Source organism: Sander vitreus, chromosome 2 (assembly GCF_031162955.1).
Source record: "Sander vitreus isolate 19-12246 chromosome 2, sanVit1, whole genome shotgun sequence".
Classification (NCBI taxonomy): domain Eukaryota; kingdom Metazoa; phylum Chordata; class Actinopteri; order Perciformes; family Percidae; genus Sander; species Sander vitreus.
Genome location: NC_135856.1, coordinates 19,777,800 through 19,797,799, shown reverse-complemented (window position 1 = coordinate 19,797,799; position 20,000 = coordinate 19,777,800). Strand labels below are relative to the sequence as shown.

General features: G+C 42.3%; 1 protein-coding gene across 1 annotated transcript in view; it reads left to right on the top strand.

Moving 5' to 3' along the window:
* The first annotated feature begins 887 nt into the window (after positions 1 to 887).
* slit2 (slit homolog 2 (Drosophila)) overlaps positions 888 to 20,000 on the top strand; it is an 88,257-nt gene continuing 69,144 nt past the window's right edge. Inside the window, exons 1-4 of the mRNA XM_078260267.1 lie at positions 888 to 1,832; positions 2,777 to 2,848; positions 4,597 to 4,668; positions 11,618 to 11,689. Of these exons, the coding sequence (XP_078116393.1) occupies positions 1,624 to 1,832; positions 2,777 to 2,848; positions 4,597 to 4,668; positions 11,618 to 11,689 (425 nt within the window). The 5' untranslated portion in view covers positions 888 to 1,623. The remainder of the gene's footprint in view (positions 1,833 to 2,776; positions 2,849 to 4,596; positions 4,669 to 11,617; positions 11,690 to 20,000) is intronic.

Below are 20,000 nucleotides of genomic sequence, written 5' to 3'. Positions count from 1 at the left end.
CTATAATATTTCTGAAATGTAATCCACTAATGTAATTCCAATAAAGGCTGGAATTTAGTAGATTACTTTTGTAGGCTACCTAAGTAAGTCACTGTAAACCTTTTCAAAGTTGCACAACACAAGTTTTAAACAGTCACCCTCAATAGCTGATTATCTTCATTTACATGTGTTTTTCACTACATGGATTCCACACCTATACAGTAACTGTTGAACTGCACATCTGTATGCCATTTTTAAACATGTGAAATGAGTGCTCGAAAGTATGTTTAAGTCTATGTTTGCTGAATGCTCTAATTTAAAGAAACTCACAATTCATGAAGCTGATAGCTATAATGTACCATTAGATAATTGAAACTGAAAACTCATCCTATTAATAATGATTAGACATAACTTGTGTTTGCATATGCAGTGCATGTGGTCCCAGTAACAACAAGTGTGGTATCGTTTTAATGTGTCTTTGTGGATACTGAAGGTAAAAGAGCAACAAATGAGTCTATACAGAACTTCATTCTTTGTTCAGCCCTGTGGAAATTTAAGAATCGGATGGGGTTTCCCCATTTTATCCACGTCAAGTTTTACAGAGGAGCTCTGTCGCCTTCCTGAGGCCAGATAAATAAAGCATCAGGTGACCGGGACACTGCAGTGAGAATGAAAGTCCCCTTCCGAGGTTAAACTGTTGCTGTTTGACTGACGGCCAGTTGGAAACCTGCTACTACCTTGAGGGAAAACGCAGAACGCGAGTTTGTGAGTTGACTAAACAGATGCAGTAGCAGTCGTGCCCTCTCTCTCTCTCTCTCTCTCTCGCTCTCTCTCTCCCTCCCTCTCTCTCTCTCCCTCTCTCTCTCTCTCTCCTCCTTCTCGGGAGAAGCGCTTTGACTCACCACGCAGAGTTGGATTATAGTATTGCGCGCTGGTCTTTAACGGGGCTTTTTCCTCCCTCACACTGTCTACACCCTTGTCACTGACCGGCCATTGATATCCATGTGTGATCGGAATCAATATATCTCCACCTGCTGAGCTTTTTGGAAAAACCGAGCGCTGCCATTGACTCCTCTCTACGGACGCGTGTTGTGAATTAATAACCAAGACAGCCTCACCTGGAGTGTGTGTGTGTGTGTGTGTGTGTGTGTGTGTGTGTGTGTGTGTGTGTGTGTGTATATGCTCTAAAGTGTGTGTGTGAGAGTGTGTTTTTCTGGATCATATTAAGGAGCGAGGTGTTTCACTGGCTTGGTTCCGCACACACACATACACAGACACACCACACACCGTGGGGATTTGGGCACCGCATGCCGGGGACATGTGGAAGTTTGCGCCGCTGTAGCGCAGCCACAGAGCCGGTCCACCGCCTCGTCGACCTCCTCTCTTACTGTCCAGGGGGACCAAATTCCTGGTTCACAGCCTTCACACATCGAAACCCCTCTAAGAAGACCCAAATGTAAATTCAGAACGAGACATTTCAGAAACACGTCTGGAAGGGGAGGACAGCGAAAACGAGGACGGCATCCCGTTGCGTGCAGAGTTTGGTGAATTGTTTCGGGGATTTCAGGGCTTTTATTTTTTTTAACGCCCTTGTATTTTCTCAGTATTTTGTGGGTCTCATATTGGCCCCCACTTGCCGCAGTGATGGTGGGAGCTCTGAGCCCCGTTGGCCCTGGCCGCTCCCCGGTGACTGCTTTGGGACTGCTGGTGGCTGTTCTGGTATCGGTCCTGTCCGGCGGAGCGGACGGCCAGCCCTGCCCGGCCCAGTGCTCCTGCACCGGGACTACAGTAGACTGTCACGGCCAAGGGCTCCGCAGCGTGCCCAGGAACATACCCCGCAACACGGAGAGACTGTGAGTACCGAGTGGGGGAACGCTTTTAACAGCACAGTTTTGCTTTAATGCGCATAACATTTCCCAAACAATTTCAACACACTAAACAGGGAAAATAGGCTACTTAGAATATGATAGCCTATATTTCTTTGTGCGTCAGAGATGCTGAATAACAAGTGTGCGCTGACCTTATGGGCTACCACTTAGATAGTATTTGTAATAAAGCTTCTTCTCTTGAAGGAGGTTTACAGCAACCATATCACACTTTCTGGTAAACTATTTAATACCCTAAAATATATCGCCACCAATGTTTTTATGACTATATAGGCTAATGTTCCTAATTTTGTTTTATTAATATTCTTGTTGCTACACTTGTATTCCCCGTCCTTTTAAACTAAGCTACATGCTGCAGAATAGGAGGATTGTTTCCTTGGGGACCACATCTTAATAGCTTAATGTGAACTAACGTCAAAAACTACATCGCAACATCTGTAAATGCTGTTAAATGTAAATGTTGTTTTGTAATGTAAACTGTAAAAACACTTGAGTTCTTATTGCTTGCATTTAATATGAGGATTAGTTATTGCTGATCGCGGAGCTGAAGTTAGGGGCACTGCTGTGGTTGTGTTGGTGGTTTCGCACTGTTGCATTAGCACAGGCTCCGTAGACCACATCGGTTTGTCTGAAGACCAGCAAGTTAATCAAAAACGGATTTGGACAAGTGGCTTTGAGTTAAACAGACCGTGTTTTATTAGTCAGAGACCCCTTGATGAAATTATAATTTGCCCAGTATAGTGCAGCAGCTCAATTTCTCTGACGCTCAAATGACAATTCTGCATTGGCCAGGGCATACCACGTTTTAACAAAAAAAACCTTCAGTAGCTTACCTACTTTGTCCTTGTTTTAATAACATATCACATATCATGTAGGCTACTGACTGTCCCTTTACGCATTTCTCTGTCCAGGGATCTGAATGCAAACAACCTCACTAAAATCACCAAGGCGGATTTTGCAGGACTGAGGCATCTGCGAGTGTTGTAAGTGTCTTTTATCTATTTCCTCCTTTCTTCTCTTTCCTCCTTTGCAGTTGCAAAAGAAAAACAAAAATACTCTCACGCACGGCTCTGACAAGCAGCACCTTGCAATTCCACCAACTTTCCCTTCCAAATACCACAACACACAGATTTCACAGTTTCCAATGCTGTTCAGCATCATCATAGCTCATCAGCATCCCTGGAGCTGCCGCATGCAGCAATGCGTCTAGAAGCGCCGGCTTCATTGAATCTGTATGTGTTTAAACAGAATAGCCATTGCACCTGTTAATGCTGTCGTGTTAATCTGCCAGTGGAAGTGTCAGGAGGGGCTTATTTTAACCACCGGGCAAAGAGGGAAAGAGATAGCGGTCATTAGGTGTAACCGCGGAGGGAGGAATGCAGCTGGAAGGGAGGGAGGGTGGAAGGAAAGGGAAGGGAAGAGTCAAGTAAGAACAGGTTTCTTACCTGGGATAAATCCAGGTTAAGAGTGGGACAGAGATAGCCTGCTTTGTGTGTGTGTGTGTGTGTGTGTGTGTGTGTGTGTGTGTGTGTGTGTGTGTGTGTGTGTGTGTGTGTGTGTGTGTGTGTGTGTGCGTGTTTGTGTTTGTGCTATCCAGCTGCTTAAAATGAATGGCAGGGAATACACATTGTTGGAATTCCAACAGAGATTAGCCTATGTCCTTAATTGTGTGTGTGTGTGTGTGTGTGTGTGTGTGTGTGTGTGTGTGTGTGTGTGTGTGTGTGCGCGCGTGCGCGTTTCCTGTGTGTTCATCATGTCTGCTTGCCTGCAGTCACACACAACCACAACCATTTGACTTTTAATTAGAGCTGCAACAATTAGTCGATCAAAAACAATTTATTGGCAAGCACTCTTGAGTTTCTTTTTTTTTAAGCAAGAAATGCCCACAAAACAACAAAAACAAAATCCTGGTTGCAGCTTCTCAAATTGTAGGATGTAGCCTACTTCTTTTTTGTAATGTATGAAGTGAAATGTATTTGGGCTTTGGCCTATTGGTTGGTTAAAATAAACCTTTTAATGACATCACTTTGAACGTTGTGAGAGGTGTTCAGTAGTTTTCCGTAATAAAAATAATTGTTAGTTGCAGCCCTAATTTTAATGTTCAAACTGCTTCCTGTTTATCACGAGTGTACACCATACAGCTTATAAAAATGTGTGTTTGTATGTGTAGCTGCTTGGCTTGGTCAGCACAGTGCTCCTGGGGCAGTTGTGCTAGTGTAAGTGAATGAGTAGTCACAGCTATGTGGTAAGATAGAGTAAATTGGATGATAGATGAATTGCTGTCCTACTGATGGACCGGTCAATTCTGGGGCTCCATCGACCCACCGCTGATTGTCTTCTCTCTCTCTCTCTCTCTCTCTCTCTCTCTCTCTCTCTCTCTCTCTCTCTCTCTTGCTGTTTCAACATTCTATCACTTTCCATCTCCACCAATCTGTTTTTCTTCTTTTTATTCACAACGTTGCCACCTATCTTCTCCATCTCTGTCTCCCTCTCCTCTTCAATGTCTTTGCCTCTCCCGTGTCCTATCTCACTCTCCTTCACCTTCTCTTCTTCTCTTTACTCCCTCTTATCTGTGGCCCTATCCAGCCATCTTTCTCCTTCTCTTTAACCTCTCACAGTGTCATCGGACAAATCACTCTGTCAGCTCTCACACTCTATGTGTCTCTCTATCACTCTCTTTTTTTCTGTCCAGTGCTTATTGTCTCACTCTCTCCTGGCGTTTCTCTTTCAGGCAGCTAATGGAGAACAAAATCACCACAATCGAGAGAGGGGCCTTCCAGGACCTGAAGGAGTTGGAGAGACTGTAAGTTACATTTTTCAATCGTAGAAGCCGCCATTTTATCCGTTAACACATTTTCTGTAGAAATAAACATGGCAGGATGCTTATCTTTGAAAACATAAGCAGACACATGGAGGTGACAAGGGAAAAAACAACATAGTGAGATGTTGGGCTGCCAAGATCCACCAGAACAACTTCAATACTCCTTATGTTCAATTCTACAAGTCTGTGGAGCTCTTCTGGAAGGATGAACATCATTGTTCCTCAACTTGTTCCCTCATTCAGTGTTTTGATTATGTCGGTGGCGTTGTTTGTCACACTGTGTGGAAATCTTGGTCACAATCTGTGTCTGATGGTGCGATATCCATTTTGGAAGTCAGATTGTGCTGTGAATACCTGGCAAATCGTAGCGCTATAGAAACATGTTATCAACTTGTGCCATCCATCTGCTGCTATCATGGTTTGAAAATGTAGCAAATATTTTTTGCTTGGGACAGCCGGATATTGCACAGGAAACTGAACCTAAACGCGTCAGTCTTCTAAAAGGGTTCAGCTGGGTCGAGACCTGGTGGCTTTAAAGGTTATAACATAAGATTTAAATCATTTTTATGCTCATCAAACTAGAGGAGACCCTCCCTCCTCATTTGTATGTCTTCATAAATGTTAAATTTGACCGTCATGACGTCGGTTGCCAATGTTTCAGTCCAAAAGGAAAACTTTAAAATAAACAGCCAGAGGTTGTTATGGTGCTGGCCGGGAATCACTGGTATTCAGGATCCAACCCTGAGGCAGTTATGGCATAATTAAGTCTTGGTAGTATGTGAGAGAGCAAGACAGAGGGGGGATGCAGACCCCTGACTGCTGATATGTCTATTGTGTCGACTGTCAACTTTGCTTGATGTGTGAGCTGTCCGTTTCTGTGTGTGTTTGTGTGTTAAGTGGCCTGACTGCAATGACATGCTGGAATGCAGCAGACTGTGACAGAGTATGAGGAGGCTTAAAGACAAGCTTTTAATTAAAGACACATACAAATCCTCGCTGCTTACACAAACGTTTACAAAAACACAGACAGGGCCGGGCCAGGTTCGGACAGATATTTAGAAATGATGTTCAGGTTCGGGTCGGGCTCGGTCACATCAACGCGATAAGGCATTGAAAATTTAAAATTTAAAAAAGCTTATTATGTAGGTGCACGCCTGTGTTAATGTGCGCTTGTTGCCCCAGGTTCGCTGATGCGCTCATCTATTGACATTTCCGAATGCCTTCCTACAGTTGCTTAATAAAAGCGGGGTTTCCACACAAACAAACGTACATTTGTCATTAGTATTAGAGAACTCCCCCCCCGAGATTTTAACTGTTGGGCTCGGGCCGGGTTCGGTTACTGCTCTGTCGGACGCGGGCCGGGCTCGGACAGAAAAATGCAGCCCGATCTGCACTCTACTGTATACACACAGATGTATCCACCTGTACACATACACAGACGTAAATACAGCACTAAATCAAATAAAGGTAGTTCTTTATTTTTTTAGATAGCTGTTTTGGTTAAATTCGTCAGGAGTTGTCTGGAGGAAAAGGATGAAGTATTATGATTCCCCGGCTGCTCTTGTCTTAGGTGTGTCATGCCTGTTCTTTCTCCACTATCTGCTGCACTGTGGCTGCTCTTTGTTGACAGAGAGAGAAGCTCTGTGGATCACTATAAGGAATCTGCTAGTGTTTCTCATGCAACCAGCTCTGGGTTCTGTCCAGCTAAGCAGATCTGGGAATTCCTGCCCAGAGCCGCAGACAAGGGCAATATTTAACTGCGTATAGTCCAGTTTTAACAGTAAACTTTGAACGTGATTTCCCCTCTGTGCAAAGAGATGGTACATGCTCTCATGTACATATGAGCAAAACAGGCCCCAACACACACATGCACATACAATGTAGACTAGTCCTTAAACAGGAGCAGATCAAATCTTACACATCAGCTGTCAAACTATTCATGCTGCTCTGATGGCAACAAACGCATTTGACAGTGGCTAACTTTCTGACACAACATGGCTGTTTTCTGTTGTCCTCGCCAGGGTTTTCAACTGTAATTTAGCTTCTCTGGCGTGGCATGTTCACAAACACAAAGGTGGAGTCAGTCATCAATGCCCCCCCGCAGCCGCCGGACAATGGCACGTCTCCGGAGTCTGGAGTCTGGGGGCTCATTTCAAAGGCCTCCGTCCTCTGGGGGGCTGGAGGGGGGCCTGCTGGGCACCACTACCCGGAGGAAAGGGCCCTAAGCTGGGCTGACCGATCCACAGTGACTGCCCCCCACAGGGGTGGAAAACGGTTCCCCTTCTCATCCCTTTTTTGCGACCGGCCCTGCAGGGCTGGGCAGGGTGGGGTCAGGTGTGGGGCAGTAGCTGGAGGAGGGGTCAGTGGTCGAAGGAGGTGTGGAGGAGATAGGCATGTCACAACACACGTGCACATACACAAAAACATGCATGGTATGGATACATTCATGCATGCGCATTAACTTACGCAAGGCTGCTCTGTCAGTACTGGTTTAATCTTGATTCTCCAACCCCCCCACCCCCTCCTTACACCCACTCATGCCTTCATTCAGTCTTTAACCTCTCCTCATGTTTTTCTTCCATACCCACCCATCTTGTTCTCTCTCTATTGTCCTGTGCTTATAGGAATGTCATTCTTAACTCTCCCTGTAGATTATGAAGAATAGAAAAGAGAGGAGTTCCTGATCCTCTTATCCTCCTCTCACATTTGACTGGTTTATAGCCCCTATCCAATTCAAAGTATGGAGATTGAAGATGATAGCAGCCACAGATATGCAGAGAGAAAGGAAACAGTAATTACAGGTATTAAGACAATGATTTCAGAAAACAGCAGTGTGAAAAGGCCTCAAATAATTAGCCTGTAATAGAGTAATCACATTGTCAAAGATAATTTTAACAGCAATTAATAATTGTAAAACAGATTACAGGTAGTGATATGTGTCTATCAACAGTGATTATAAACTAGATAATTAAACCTCAAACTATGTGATTGTGTTGTTATATGTGGACAATCTGTCTATCAAAAGATAATTGTAACAGTGAGGCCAGATAGCGGGATATGGATTTCAAAGGAAAGCACTGGATTAGTGCTAAATGATTAGCTCTAAAGCCTGTGAGTGATGACATTGTTCTCTCTGATAATTTCAGGGATACATTTTGTTTTAATTAAGCGACAGAGCTTGAAATTGTCTGCATACAAAAAGCCAACAGTTCTGTCTAAAAGTCCCTGTCTGTCTGTGCAGCTGGTAAACTTTGTTAAATTTGTTGGTTAACACCAGTTAGCAGTGTAAATGCTCAATGTTCATGGAAAAGCTCTTCAATATGGCTCAATGTGAATGATACTTGGATTTTACATTCCTGCATTGCTGTGTTTTAGGGCAGATATGTTATCTGTCATCCATATATAAATAACAGATCAGATTTGAGTGTGTAAAACTTTGGTGGACGTCACATGACATACACAAACTCTTGGACACACTCACACTGGTGTTTTAAAATAAAGATGTCCATTAGGTTTGGGATATAACTAAAGTATGGTAACAGTACTGTGTGTGTGTGTGTGTGTGTGTGTGTGTGTGTGTGTGTGTGTGTGTGTGTGTGTGTGTGTGTGTGTTGTATTGTATTATGGCAGCAGTGGCATCGGTGGAATAATAATTGGTTTCTGAGGTGGTTTGTTATTTTCTTCCCAACCGGGGCCTACTACACATCTACAAGGCTGTGGAGAAAGAGGTGTGTGCGTATGTGTGTGTTTCTGTATTTTATGTTTGTGTGGGTATGCATACACGTTTGCGGGAATGTGTGTGTGTGTGTGTGTGTGTGTGTGTTGTGTGTGTTTACTGTGTGGTTTGTGGCCCTCTAGCATCTGTTTATGATTGCAGGGATTATCACCACGCTGCAGTGTGACATTAGCTTGTTTGAGTGACTATCACACCTCAGACTACTGGCGACTCAGTCCTCATTCACTTTCAGCCAGACTTTGTCTAATGAATCACGACTGTGGAAGTACTCTGAGGGTGTTTATGTGCATGCACGCACACACACAATGATACATTCCTTCAGGTCCAGAAACAAACCACTAAATCACTACTGGCGACTAGATTATTTGAGTCACAGGTGGTCAGTACTTTTAGATGGACACTAGAGGTGTTCAGTACATGTAGAAACACATCTTCAAGACTGAATCTTCAAACTGAACTGACTGCACTGAATCTCCATCGTTTACGTGGTTTGTATGTTCCTGACCTTCCTCGTAACACAAAGTTTACACAAGGTGTTTGATGGTTCGGTAAATGTCTGGTGGCTGTCAAAGTAAGTTAGGACACTCATTACAATGATGCCAGATTTTTAGTTTAGTTTTATAAATCAACATGTCGGCACATGTTGTTTTCTTCAGAATGTATAGTAGTTAGAGTGGAAACTATTATGAATACAATTGAATGAATATCCAACAATTTTGATATTCGAGTAATTGTTTATTTTATAAGTTAATATTTAAAAAATGTCAAAAATAATGTGATTGCAGTTCTTCAAATGTGAGAATTGACAGTTTTTTTCTTTTTTATATCAATGTAAACTCAATATATTTAGGTTTTAGACTGGCAGACAAAACTGGTTATTAGAAGATGTCACCTTGGGCTCTAGGAAATTGTAAAGGACATTTTTCTAGTCTAGTTTCTTAAAGGTGGAGTCTGTGATTTAGATTATTGATATTTGAACTCAACACCCAAACAAATACAGTCCTCCCGTCAGTGCTCCTTCAGAACATTAGCATGTGCCAGATTTACCATCCCTCTCACTCTCACTCCCACTGCCTTTCTCTTTATACAAACACGGTATTTCCCCTGTCCTCTGAACAAGCACCAACAGAATAGTGTTGCGTAGCTCGGTCCCTATACCCCTTTGTTTGTTTCCCATTAACAGAGCCAGGGCTGTGTATGAACACCAGATTTTCTTGCAGCGCACACACAGAAAGGACAGCTAGTGGACCGTGAGGAGATATTCGCTGAATATGACAAAACATGTATTGGATGAGAACCGCTGACTGCACCTTTAGGTTTAGGGGCTAAAGGAGTAACTTCATTAGACTTGGAGCGTCTTGAGCTGTAACATTTGCAGAGGTTGTTGTATCGTGAATGCTGTTTCGTTATCCCTTAGAGCAGATAAAATAACACATTTGCATCCAGTGTACTCCACGTCCTTTGTGTGGCATATACAAAATGAAAGCATGTACGTTCTAGAAACGCAGATTACATGACAAGGCCAATTCATACAATCAACTTTTATGGCTCTGAAATGAGTAAAATATGGTGGTTAAGGTGTTAACATGATTGTTGAAATAATCAGACAGTTATGAGCAAAATAACTGAGTGCATTTAAACGCATGACACCTTAGAGGACCAGACTGGTTTTGATCCTTCACTGTCTTTACTTCATTCTCTCAGTCTCCTAGTCTGACAGCATTGCATCTATTTTAAGAGAATGAGCTCATAGCTCACAATGTGCTCCTTCCTCCTCCCCACCTCCAGCACCAGTCTGTGCACTCACCCAGGGGACGTCTAGCCCACTAACGGGTGCTCATGGCTGGGCAGGACCTGCAGGAGGAGTGGGGCCTCTCTGCAGGACCACGTGGGGCTCTTAGCCATCAGAGCCGGCGTTAACGGAAGAGGAGTGAATAATTTAGAAACATCATTTCTGCGGGGATGTTAAATATTTAAGCGGCCTCTGATGTAACTGTGGAGTGTGAATGTGCGTGCATGTGCGCATGCATGTTCATATATTTGTGCACTTGTGGGTGGAAGATGGACACGGAGGGGGTGACTTTATTTAAGGAGAGTTTACAGTGCCTTATAGTGAAGCAAAATAAGGTGAAAGACGAAGGTTAAGCCATTGATAGACTTAAAGAGAGTTTTTCTTTTGGAGTTGTTGACATTTTTTAGGTGCATTTATGTGTTTGTGTGTCATGCAAACTGTGTATTGTTAGTCAGGGCTTTTTACACTTTTCTTATTAGTTTGAAGCCACTCTTCATTCTGCCTCCATCCCTCACTTACTTCCTCCTTGTCTTTATTCTCCTCCAGTAGCAGCCAGCACAGCATCCGTCGCGGGGCCTGTCATTTGTGTTTGTGTGTGTGTGTGTGTGTGTGTGTGTGTGTGTGTGTCAGGGTTAAACTGTTTCAGCAGCCTGTCTCTCATTGTGTCACTCATTTGCTTCACTCTCCTCTGACTCACATCAAGGCACAACCACACACACACCAACACACACCGGCACACAAACCTCTTCACTGCACTCAATCATGGTTAAATGATCGCACCAAGATTATTAAACTCACCCGAGTTCTCTCAACTCCCCTGTTTGTGTGTGTGTGTGTGTGTGTGTGTGTGTGTGCGTGTGTGTGATAGGTTGTTGTGAGTTCTTCCCCTGTGAGGGCCTTGTTTACTCAGTGGGGTCCTTTTCACACATTCGGTAGCCCGGCCAGACTGCCTGTTTGTTTTTCCCACATCATCTCCTCTCCTCCGCCTTTGTGGTAAAAAAAAAAAAAAAAAAATATCCCTGACCCCCTCCTCCTCCACTTCATCCGAACCCCTTCTCTCGTCTTGCTCCCCATGCCTTCTCTTCGTCCTTCTCGAGTTCACTGTTTGTCTGGCAGCCATGTTGTACCCCTTAAATCATTGGTAACCCGGAGTCTGTTTTTTGCGTATCCGTCAATGAACATGTGTGTGTTTTTGATGTCTCCATCAATCTCTTTATTCTTTCATGCTTACTGCACTGACTTGCATTTCAATCAAAATACATATATACATTATTTGATATGATGACCAGGAAACACTAATCTCACCTAAAAAGCTAATAATATACACATGTAACCGCTTCACCCACACTGTCAGGAAAGGGCTACGTAGAGTTTATTCCCTAATGTATGCTGTGTTTTTCCAGGCGCCTGAATCGGAATAATCTGGCCGTCTTCCCCGAGCTGCTTTTCCTGGGAACAACAAAGCTTTACAGACTGTAAGTCATTTCTCTTTCTCTATCCATCACTCAATTGCTCTGCATTGTTTACTGAAATATTGTTCATTTCCTCATGTGTTCAGTTTAATGAGAGCACTGCAAAAAGGCCTGGGATCATTCAGATGAATTGTTGCAATGCTGTGTTTGTGTGTATCCCCACAAGCTTGACTGTGACTTAAAATGACATGGTGAAATATGTTACAGACGTTGTAAAGTACAGAAAAAAATATCTGGTTTTCTTGGTGACGCAGCTGTGGTGTTTCACTTGGATGAAGGAGTGAGAGGACTGAGGGAACAGATTTTACATGGTCTACTCTAGAAGCCAGTTCAGTAGCTAATGGAGATTAGCACTCCAACAGCTGCTGCCCACTGGGAGAGATGTGTGTGTGTGTGTGTGTGTGTGTGTGTGTGTGTGAGGATGGGGATGGGGAGGAGAAAGTGAGCAAGACAGATCAAGGGAGATATAAGCAGCGAAACAAAGAAACAGGTTTCTCATCTGAAGTTACGTTTTGTGTTTCACAGGCAGAAAATAGTTTCAGTCACAGAACATAAAGGTTCCAGTTTGCATTCAAACAAGTGAACCAGTGTTTGTTTTTCATCAAGCTCCTTTTACTCTTCACTCACAGCCTGAGTGTCTGTACTGTAAACCGACCTGTGGATTTCCAGTACTGTAGGGCTGGGCAGCAACGCTGCTGAAACTGTGGGTACTAACTTCCCGTCATGGTTGTTTGTGGTCTCAGGGAATGATTATGGTCGCATATATTTATCTGTGTGGCTGAATATATTTATCTAAAACAATATTGAAATGCTCAGATGATTCAGAGAGTGTGTGGAAGTTGTTTATGTTCTGCGGCCGCTATGGTGGTTAGCTGGGCTCGACCTGTCATGTCAAGGGTGTGTGCGCGTCTGTGTTTCTGCAAGTATGTGTGTGCGAGTTTCTCAAGGCCAAGAGTTGGCATATTGCTCAGCGTGTGGGCCGAGGTAAAAATACAACTCAGATATACTGCTCTCTGCTCAGCTGTCACAGACAAGCGGCCTCCCTGTTTGTGTGTGTGTGTGTGTGTGTGTGTGTGTGTGTGTGTGTGTGTGTGTGTGTGTGTGTGTGTGTGTGTGTGTGTGTGTGTGTGTGTGTGTGTGTAAGCCTTAGCTCCTCAGGTGTATGTGTTTAGCAGAGTGTCCCTTGTTGGCTGCACATCTTTACCAAACACACACACTTCATTCAGCATAATAGTATTCATGATGTTGTGTTAAAAAAACAAAAAAACAGTAAAAACTACTGTAGTACAATATGAAATGACCCAGTAGACCGAGGAAGAAAGAAAACTGACAATCAACAGAAAGTTGCTAAATGACAATGAAAACAAAATGGCCAAGCTGGCGCCGTTGCAGCCACAAAGCTACAAGTAGATTTGTTAGATGTATGGAAGTCATTCAGTATGAACAACAACCACAGAGGCTTAGCCAATAGTATTTAGGGCTGTTTGGTCAATATTAAATCTTATGTCTACTTTTACACCCCATACAGTGTATTTTTATTTTTAGAAAGCACAACAAGAAACCCTTGAGAACCTCTGGTGTGGAATCTTGTGAAGTTTTAAGTAGTGGTCAGAAGGTATGTGCGAACTGGACCGACTTTGGTTCTTGCGACAGTACTGCTATAAATGAACACTTGCTCAACCTGCTATTATGAAAATTATGTTTTTACTTTTTTTGGGGCTTGGAAAATCTGTGTGTGTGTGTGTATGTGTGTGTGTGTGTGTGTGTGTGTGTGTGTGTGTGTGTGTGTATGAGTGAGAGAGTACTTGCTGGATGTGTTTAACCTTTGCTCAGCACCGTGGTTTAGGGCTTTGAGGTCTAAATTAAAGGGTCAGGTGTGAGATATGCCATGCATTTTAGAGGAGGAAATGGGAAATATAATTTCTGCTTGAATTATGTGAACCTGCAGCATTTGTTTTTAAAACCAGTAAGTGTGACATACTTATACTGCAGTTTCAAGACCTGGTTTTGCATCCTGCATGATGTGTTGTTGGTCTACACATCTAAAACACGTTTAAGATTTGGGAATAATCATTGTCTTGGTTATTGGAAATGTCAACACATCCAATCTCACGCTTCAAGTCAGTGTTGATTATTTTCAATATTAACCAAAACCACTTTCTTTTAGTTTACCATTAGTTTAGTTAATTTGATATAATGAGAATGAGAGCATAATGTTAAAAATGTGTCCAAAAAGTCTTCTTGTTTACTATACAGCCATTTTATTTGAGTGTCCAAATAAGTGTGACATTTATGCACTATATACTGCCCTTAAAAGCCTATGATGAAATGATAAAAGTTCTACCCTCCCACATTGCAATGTGTTGCATTCTATAGATGCAAAAATGAATGTCCACGGTCGTCATTGATGACGCATCATGATGGTGACTCATAAGTGTCTGAAATCCCGATTTACCTCACACTATAGAGTTAATAATTTAGTGTCTATTGAATAGGGATTAGTGAATGAGTGAACAAGGGAGTGATTTCAGACACAGCTGATCCTTGATGTAAAGATAGCAAAGTTGCAGGAGTCCAAGTGATTAGGCAAGACCATATTACCGATAAACCAACACAATAAATAGCTACACTCAGTTGCCAGTTTATTAGGTACACCTATAGAATAAACTGATTCAATCTAATACAACAGTCCTGCAGTAAATCCTCCCTTCAGAAGGTTTTATTTTTCAGTATTTTCTTTTCCTTGTTGCCATTGGTGATCATGTGCAAAGTTAAATCAGGCAACTAAGATGAATATAAAACAACAGAACAATTATACACAACTCAATTAACAAGTAAAATATGGTTCTTTAATATGATGCAAAGATACGAGGCATGTTAAGAAATAAGTGCAGTACAATCAGTGATTCCAAATCATTGATTTAATTCTTGCACTTCTATTATGATGTTCCTTTTAGATAAAAGTATTCAATAGAATTATTGTTTTTTTAATGCTGATGATGCAGATGACTCAATGCTGATGCTATACAGTTAACAAATATATTTGTATTGGCATCTGCTCCCTCCCTCCTCCCTGCCAGCGATCTCTCTCTCTCTTTTCCCCTGTTTGTTGGACAGAAATCAGTAGTGAGATGAAAGAGGGGTTGATGAAGGGATGGAGAGGATAAGAGAATGGGTCACTGCTTCCACAGCTGAAAAGTCTGGTTATGCTTGAATATGAGGCTAGATTGATGGGACAGTGTTTTTGTGTACTTATGTGTAGGTGTTATTTTGCAGCTTGGCCTCTTCTGGCAAACGTCCCTCAGCAACAGTTTTCCAGGTTACTTTATCAGTGTGTGTGTCTTTTGGTTTTTGAGTCAAGTTGAAGTGTGTTTTGCTTAAAACTTTGCCTTTCCTGTGTTAATTTGCCTGAGCGTTGACAAAGTGAGACATGAAGAGAGATAGAAGAAAAGAAAGAGAGGAAGAGAAATTGAAGGAAAGTTAGTTTCACCTCAGTCCTACACCTTGCACTCAGAAGGAGAGTCAACATGGACAAGTTGATTAGGGGGAGGAAAATGAGTGAACTTCAGGTCTCACACACATTAAACCTGGGTTAAAGTGGTCTGGGGTTTGAATTAATGAGTGGATGAGGCTACATTTTTGTGTGTGTGTGTGTGTGTGTGTGTGTGTGTGTGTGTGTGTTTATGTGTGTGTAATAGTCCCTAATCCTCTGCTAAACGGTGCCCTGATGAGGCTTTACCAGGCAGCATTGTTGCTTAGCAGCCTCGAAGGTTGTGGCTTTGTCTTGTGTGAGAGCTTAACCCTGCTGGACGCACGCACACACGCACATACACATACACACACACACACACACACACACACACACACACACACACACACACACACACACACACACACACACACACACACACACACACACACATAAACACTCACAGACTCCCACATACGTACCACCTCGGCTGAGACAACAGGCTCAGCACAATGGTCACAAGAGCACAGGCGTCTTTCAGAAGATGTGGGCTTTCCCAGCGTGTCGACAGTTAACCGACACAGAGGGAGGAGGACGAGGAGGAGAAAGGAAGAGGAAGAGAGAGGTCAAAGGTAGAAAAGATGAAATTTTCTCTGAGTAAATAATGCTTTTTAATTAAGACAGAGCACGTTGGGCATTTTAGTTGCCACAGTGACGACGACCTCTGGGTCCCACAGAGGTCAAAGGTGAAGAATGTTCCAGTCAGGAGATCTAAGCAGGAGGTGATTTATAGAAGCGAGGAGGGGGAAATGTCCTCACTCTCATGAACAAAAATCATGACAAATCAAACTTGTAACAGTATCCTCCAAAGGTATTGGCAGGGAGTGATTTTTTTTATGCTAAGATCAAACAATTGTAGTATTTAAAACAACTTTATTATGAGACCAACATGGCCTCCATCATACCACATTTTACAAAGAGTAATTTAATGCGAGTATGCAAGTATAAAATTAAAAACCTCCAATCAAATATACACCAAGTTCAAAAGTAATTTTGTTGTATTCCATAATTGAGAGGTACATTTTGACCTCCCTGTATGCACTTCCCTAGTCGTGGACTGGAGTATGGTGTCACCTACATCCATTCAACAGAGAATGCAACCCTGTCTCCTGGAAGTCTTGTGTATATAGTCCTAATTTGTTTTGCCAGTTATGTTTTTCGAGAAACACAATTGCTGTGCATACAAAGTGCAGAACTTTGACACTAGAGATCAGGATACACATTTTAAATCACACTTGTGGTTACGTTTAGGCAGCAAAAGCACTTTGGTTAAGGTTAGTGAAAGATAGGGAAATAGGGAAAGGATCGGCTACATGTCAATAAGATAAAAACACCCTGTACTAGTACTGTTGACTTTTACAATATTTTTTAAAGATTATTTTTTTTGTGCCTTTTTGCCTTTAATTGATAGGACAGCTGTAGATAGGAAAGGGGGGATGAAATGCAGTAAAGGGCTGCAGGTTGGAATCAAACTTGGCCCGCTGCGAAAGGACTGAGCCTTGGGCTCATATTCAGAATAAGGCCTAATTTGGATATGCTGTTTTTGTTTAATACTCTCTCATCTATAACAATTATTTGATACACTGTTATCTTTGAAACCAATCTCTCACTCACATCAAGGCCATTCTGACCCTTTTGAGATGTTCATGGGGGGAAACAGGACAAAACTAAACTCCTGCTTCTGGTTATTCCAGCCAATGTTCAGTATCTGAAAAGATCAGTATCTCCTGGTAGCAAGGTTAGTTGCATTGTTTTGGATGAGAAGATATTTGGCCACTGACTTTGTGTACATAGGATATGCAAATATCTGCCATTATGTCTGTCCAAGGAAATCAAGTTAAGCCTCTGCAGCCCGAGGCGTCTGTGGATGGGCCTCTCTTTCTTTCTTTCTTTCTTTCTTTCTTTCTTTCTTTCTTTCTTTCTATCTATCTAACAAACTTTAACTTTTAAATTAACGCACACTGGCACAAACATACCATTTACCATTCAGCAATATTTCCTGCCCCCTCCTGTTTCTCTGAATGCACTTTAACAGATATAAAAACTCTCTCTCCCTCTCTCTCTCTCACACACACACGCACACACACACACACACACACACACACACACACACACACACACACACACACACACACACACACACACACACACACACACACAGAAAACAGCTCTTTCGAGATCTTTTCAGCACATACAAAGACATATTGTCCAAGAAATGTTTTCATTAGGACTCTTGGATCACACAGATCATATCCAGCCAAACAGGAAAATGTGAATGATGTTTTTATTTTTCTCTCTTGTAGTTAAGTTTGTGAGTTTTCAGATATTTCCATGTCATCTGTGTACACATTATGAATCACTTTGAGTGCAAACCAACAGTTACAAAAGTGTGTTGAGGTGTTGAGTGTAAGTGATTCACTCACTTGCCATCATATGAATCACATGACTGCCTATCTGAATTGCTCAAGGCCACTCATTCCTAAGAAGTGATTTGGCCATTCAGATCCCAACACAATGCTGTATTTCATTCTCAAGCGATTTGAAGAGGACTTGCCAAAGCCCAACTGGCTTATTAAGAGGGCACCAGTACAAAAGATTATGCGATACAGACAGAATGTAAAGATATGAAATGCCCTACTTGACTTTTACTATGGCTAGAGCTAACTTGTTTCTGAATTAGCCCAGGAAGTGTGTGTGTGTGTGTGTGTGTGTGTGTGTATTTCGCTGAGCTGCTCTGTGCAGCTTTTTACTTCATTATGAACTTTATTTATTTTAACCAGAAACAGTAGCAAAGGAAGACAACATCTTGGACTTAACGTTATATACACTTAGTTGTTAGTTTTATAGACCACCTAGCTAAAACAAATGCGGCCAGTCCTGCAACAAATTGAAATGTTTGGTTTTTGTTAAACTGTTTTACACAGGTGTGTGATCATTTTGTCTTTCGTGATTTTGAATTGTATTGCTTCGAGGTGTCATTTTTATAAAAGATAGACTTCATCTAATACAAAGAGTCAGTAGTCCACTCGAATCCCTGTACAGACAGATTACAGCTGTACAGATGTACAAAAACATGTTTATGTCAACATGAAACAGATCATTAAATCATAGACATAGAAAACATACATATAAATGCACTCACATCAAAGGGCTTCTTCTACTCCATTAATTTGTACAAGTACTAACCAGTGGCGGAGTGGGACCAAAAAATCTACCGGGAAATTTCGTAGACCACCGGCCCGGGTTGAGCAGAGGCTGCACAGTTTGACCAGCGGGCAGCGGCCGGGCATCGGGCAGCGGCCGGGCAGCGGCCAATCAGACCAACCCTCGCAGCCTCGAAACACTACCAGCCCACTGGGAAAAGTCCCGACTCTCCCGATTGCCACTCCGCCTCTGGTACTAACTCACTTTGTCGTGGAACATCAACAAAGTTAAACCTGATCAAATGTTTGGAGAGAGTTTATTTTATATGGAAGGAAAAACACTTTTTCAACTGACCATCTTCATATACACTATGTGTGTAATATTGACCTGTATATGACCCTATATGACTGTAAAGTTAATACCATCTTATCTAAATGTTGGGCACATAAATATATTTTTCAAACTATGTGATCTTTGTACTGTAGCTATTGCAAGTGAATATGAATTGTTGTAGCTCTAATACAACTTTTAGACATTAGCAATTAGAAAATAATTTCTTTAAAAACACATCGCATAACAGTTCTTTTCATTTCAGTATTACTTCTATACTTCAAAACTAAAACCTGACTAACTGAATATTTCAGATGTAAAAGTTTGAAAGAAACTAATGCAGTATCTCTCGTTTAATTTCCAAAAAATGTTTTTATGTTGCTCAATTTGGTACGCTTAATGCAGCTCAATTAATCACCCAGGGTGTCTGAGTGTCAAAGTTCAGAGCTCACAGGTGAAAGTTCAGGGAGCATCAGTGTCAACCGATGAGATACCCAGGATAATGGACATGCCAGCAGTGAAGGCGCTGCTTTGCCCATCAGATTACAGAATGAGCGAGAGTTACGCCTGGAAAAAGAGACAGTGAGAGAGAGAGGAGGGGTGGATACAGACAGAATGAATGAAGGGTGTTTAAAGGAAAGATTAGAGATGTGTTTGCTCTCTTAAATGATCTGGAAAAAAGAGCAGGGAGGAATTTACAAAGGTGAAGACAGAAGTGTTTTCTCTATTGTAAGATAGCTGTGAAAAGAAAAAAAAGAAAATGCAAAGTGGTGGTGGAAAGTGAGGGACAGAGAAAGTAAAGAAAGGAGAGCTAGAAGGGAGAGTCATGTGGAAAGGAGAGGAGGGAGGTATGTCAGTACTTACAGTAGATGGCAGGCAGCCTGAAGCCTGGAGCCAGCATGTCTGTCAGAAAGAAGTGCCCAGGTGTGTGTGTGTGTGTGTGTGTGTGTGTGTGTGTGTGTGTGTGTGTGTGTGTGTGTGTGTGTGTGTGTGTGTGTGTAACCTGAGTTTGGATTACTGGGAGGGGGGGGTTACATACCTATCCAACGCCAGGAAGAGCTTACCTGGAAGCAGGTAGTTACGATAGCAGAGTGTGTGTGAATCTATGTGTGTGTGTGTGAGGTCTTCTAGATCATCAAAGCATTTCCTCGCCTTGCTTGTGTGTGATTAAGGGTCACCGTGTGCGGCAATACCTCCCAACAAAGCTACTGGAAATAATCCTGCATCCTCTCCTCTTCCCTCACGTCTTTTTAATGCCTACTTCCTCTCCTGTTCTCATTCACTTTAGCCTCAGTGCTTAACTTAATAATA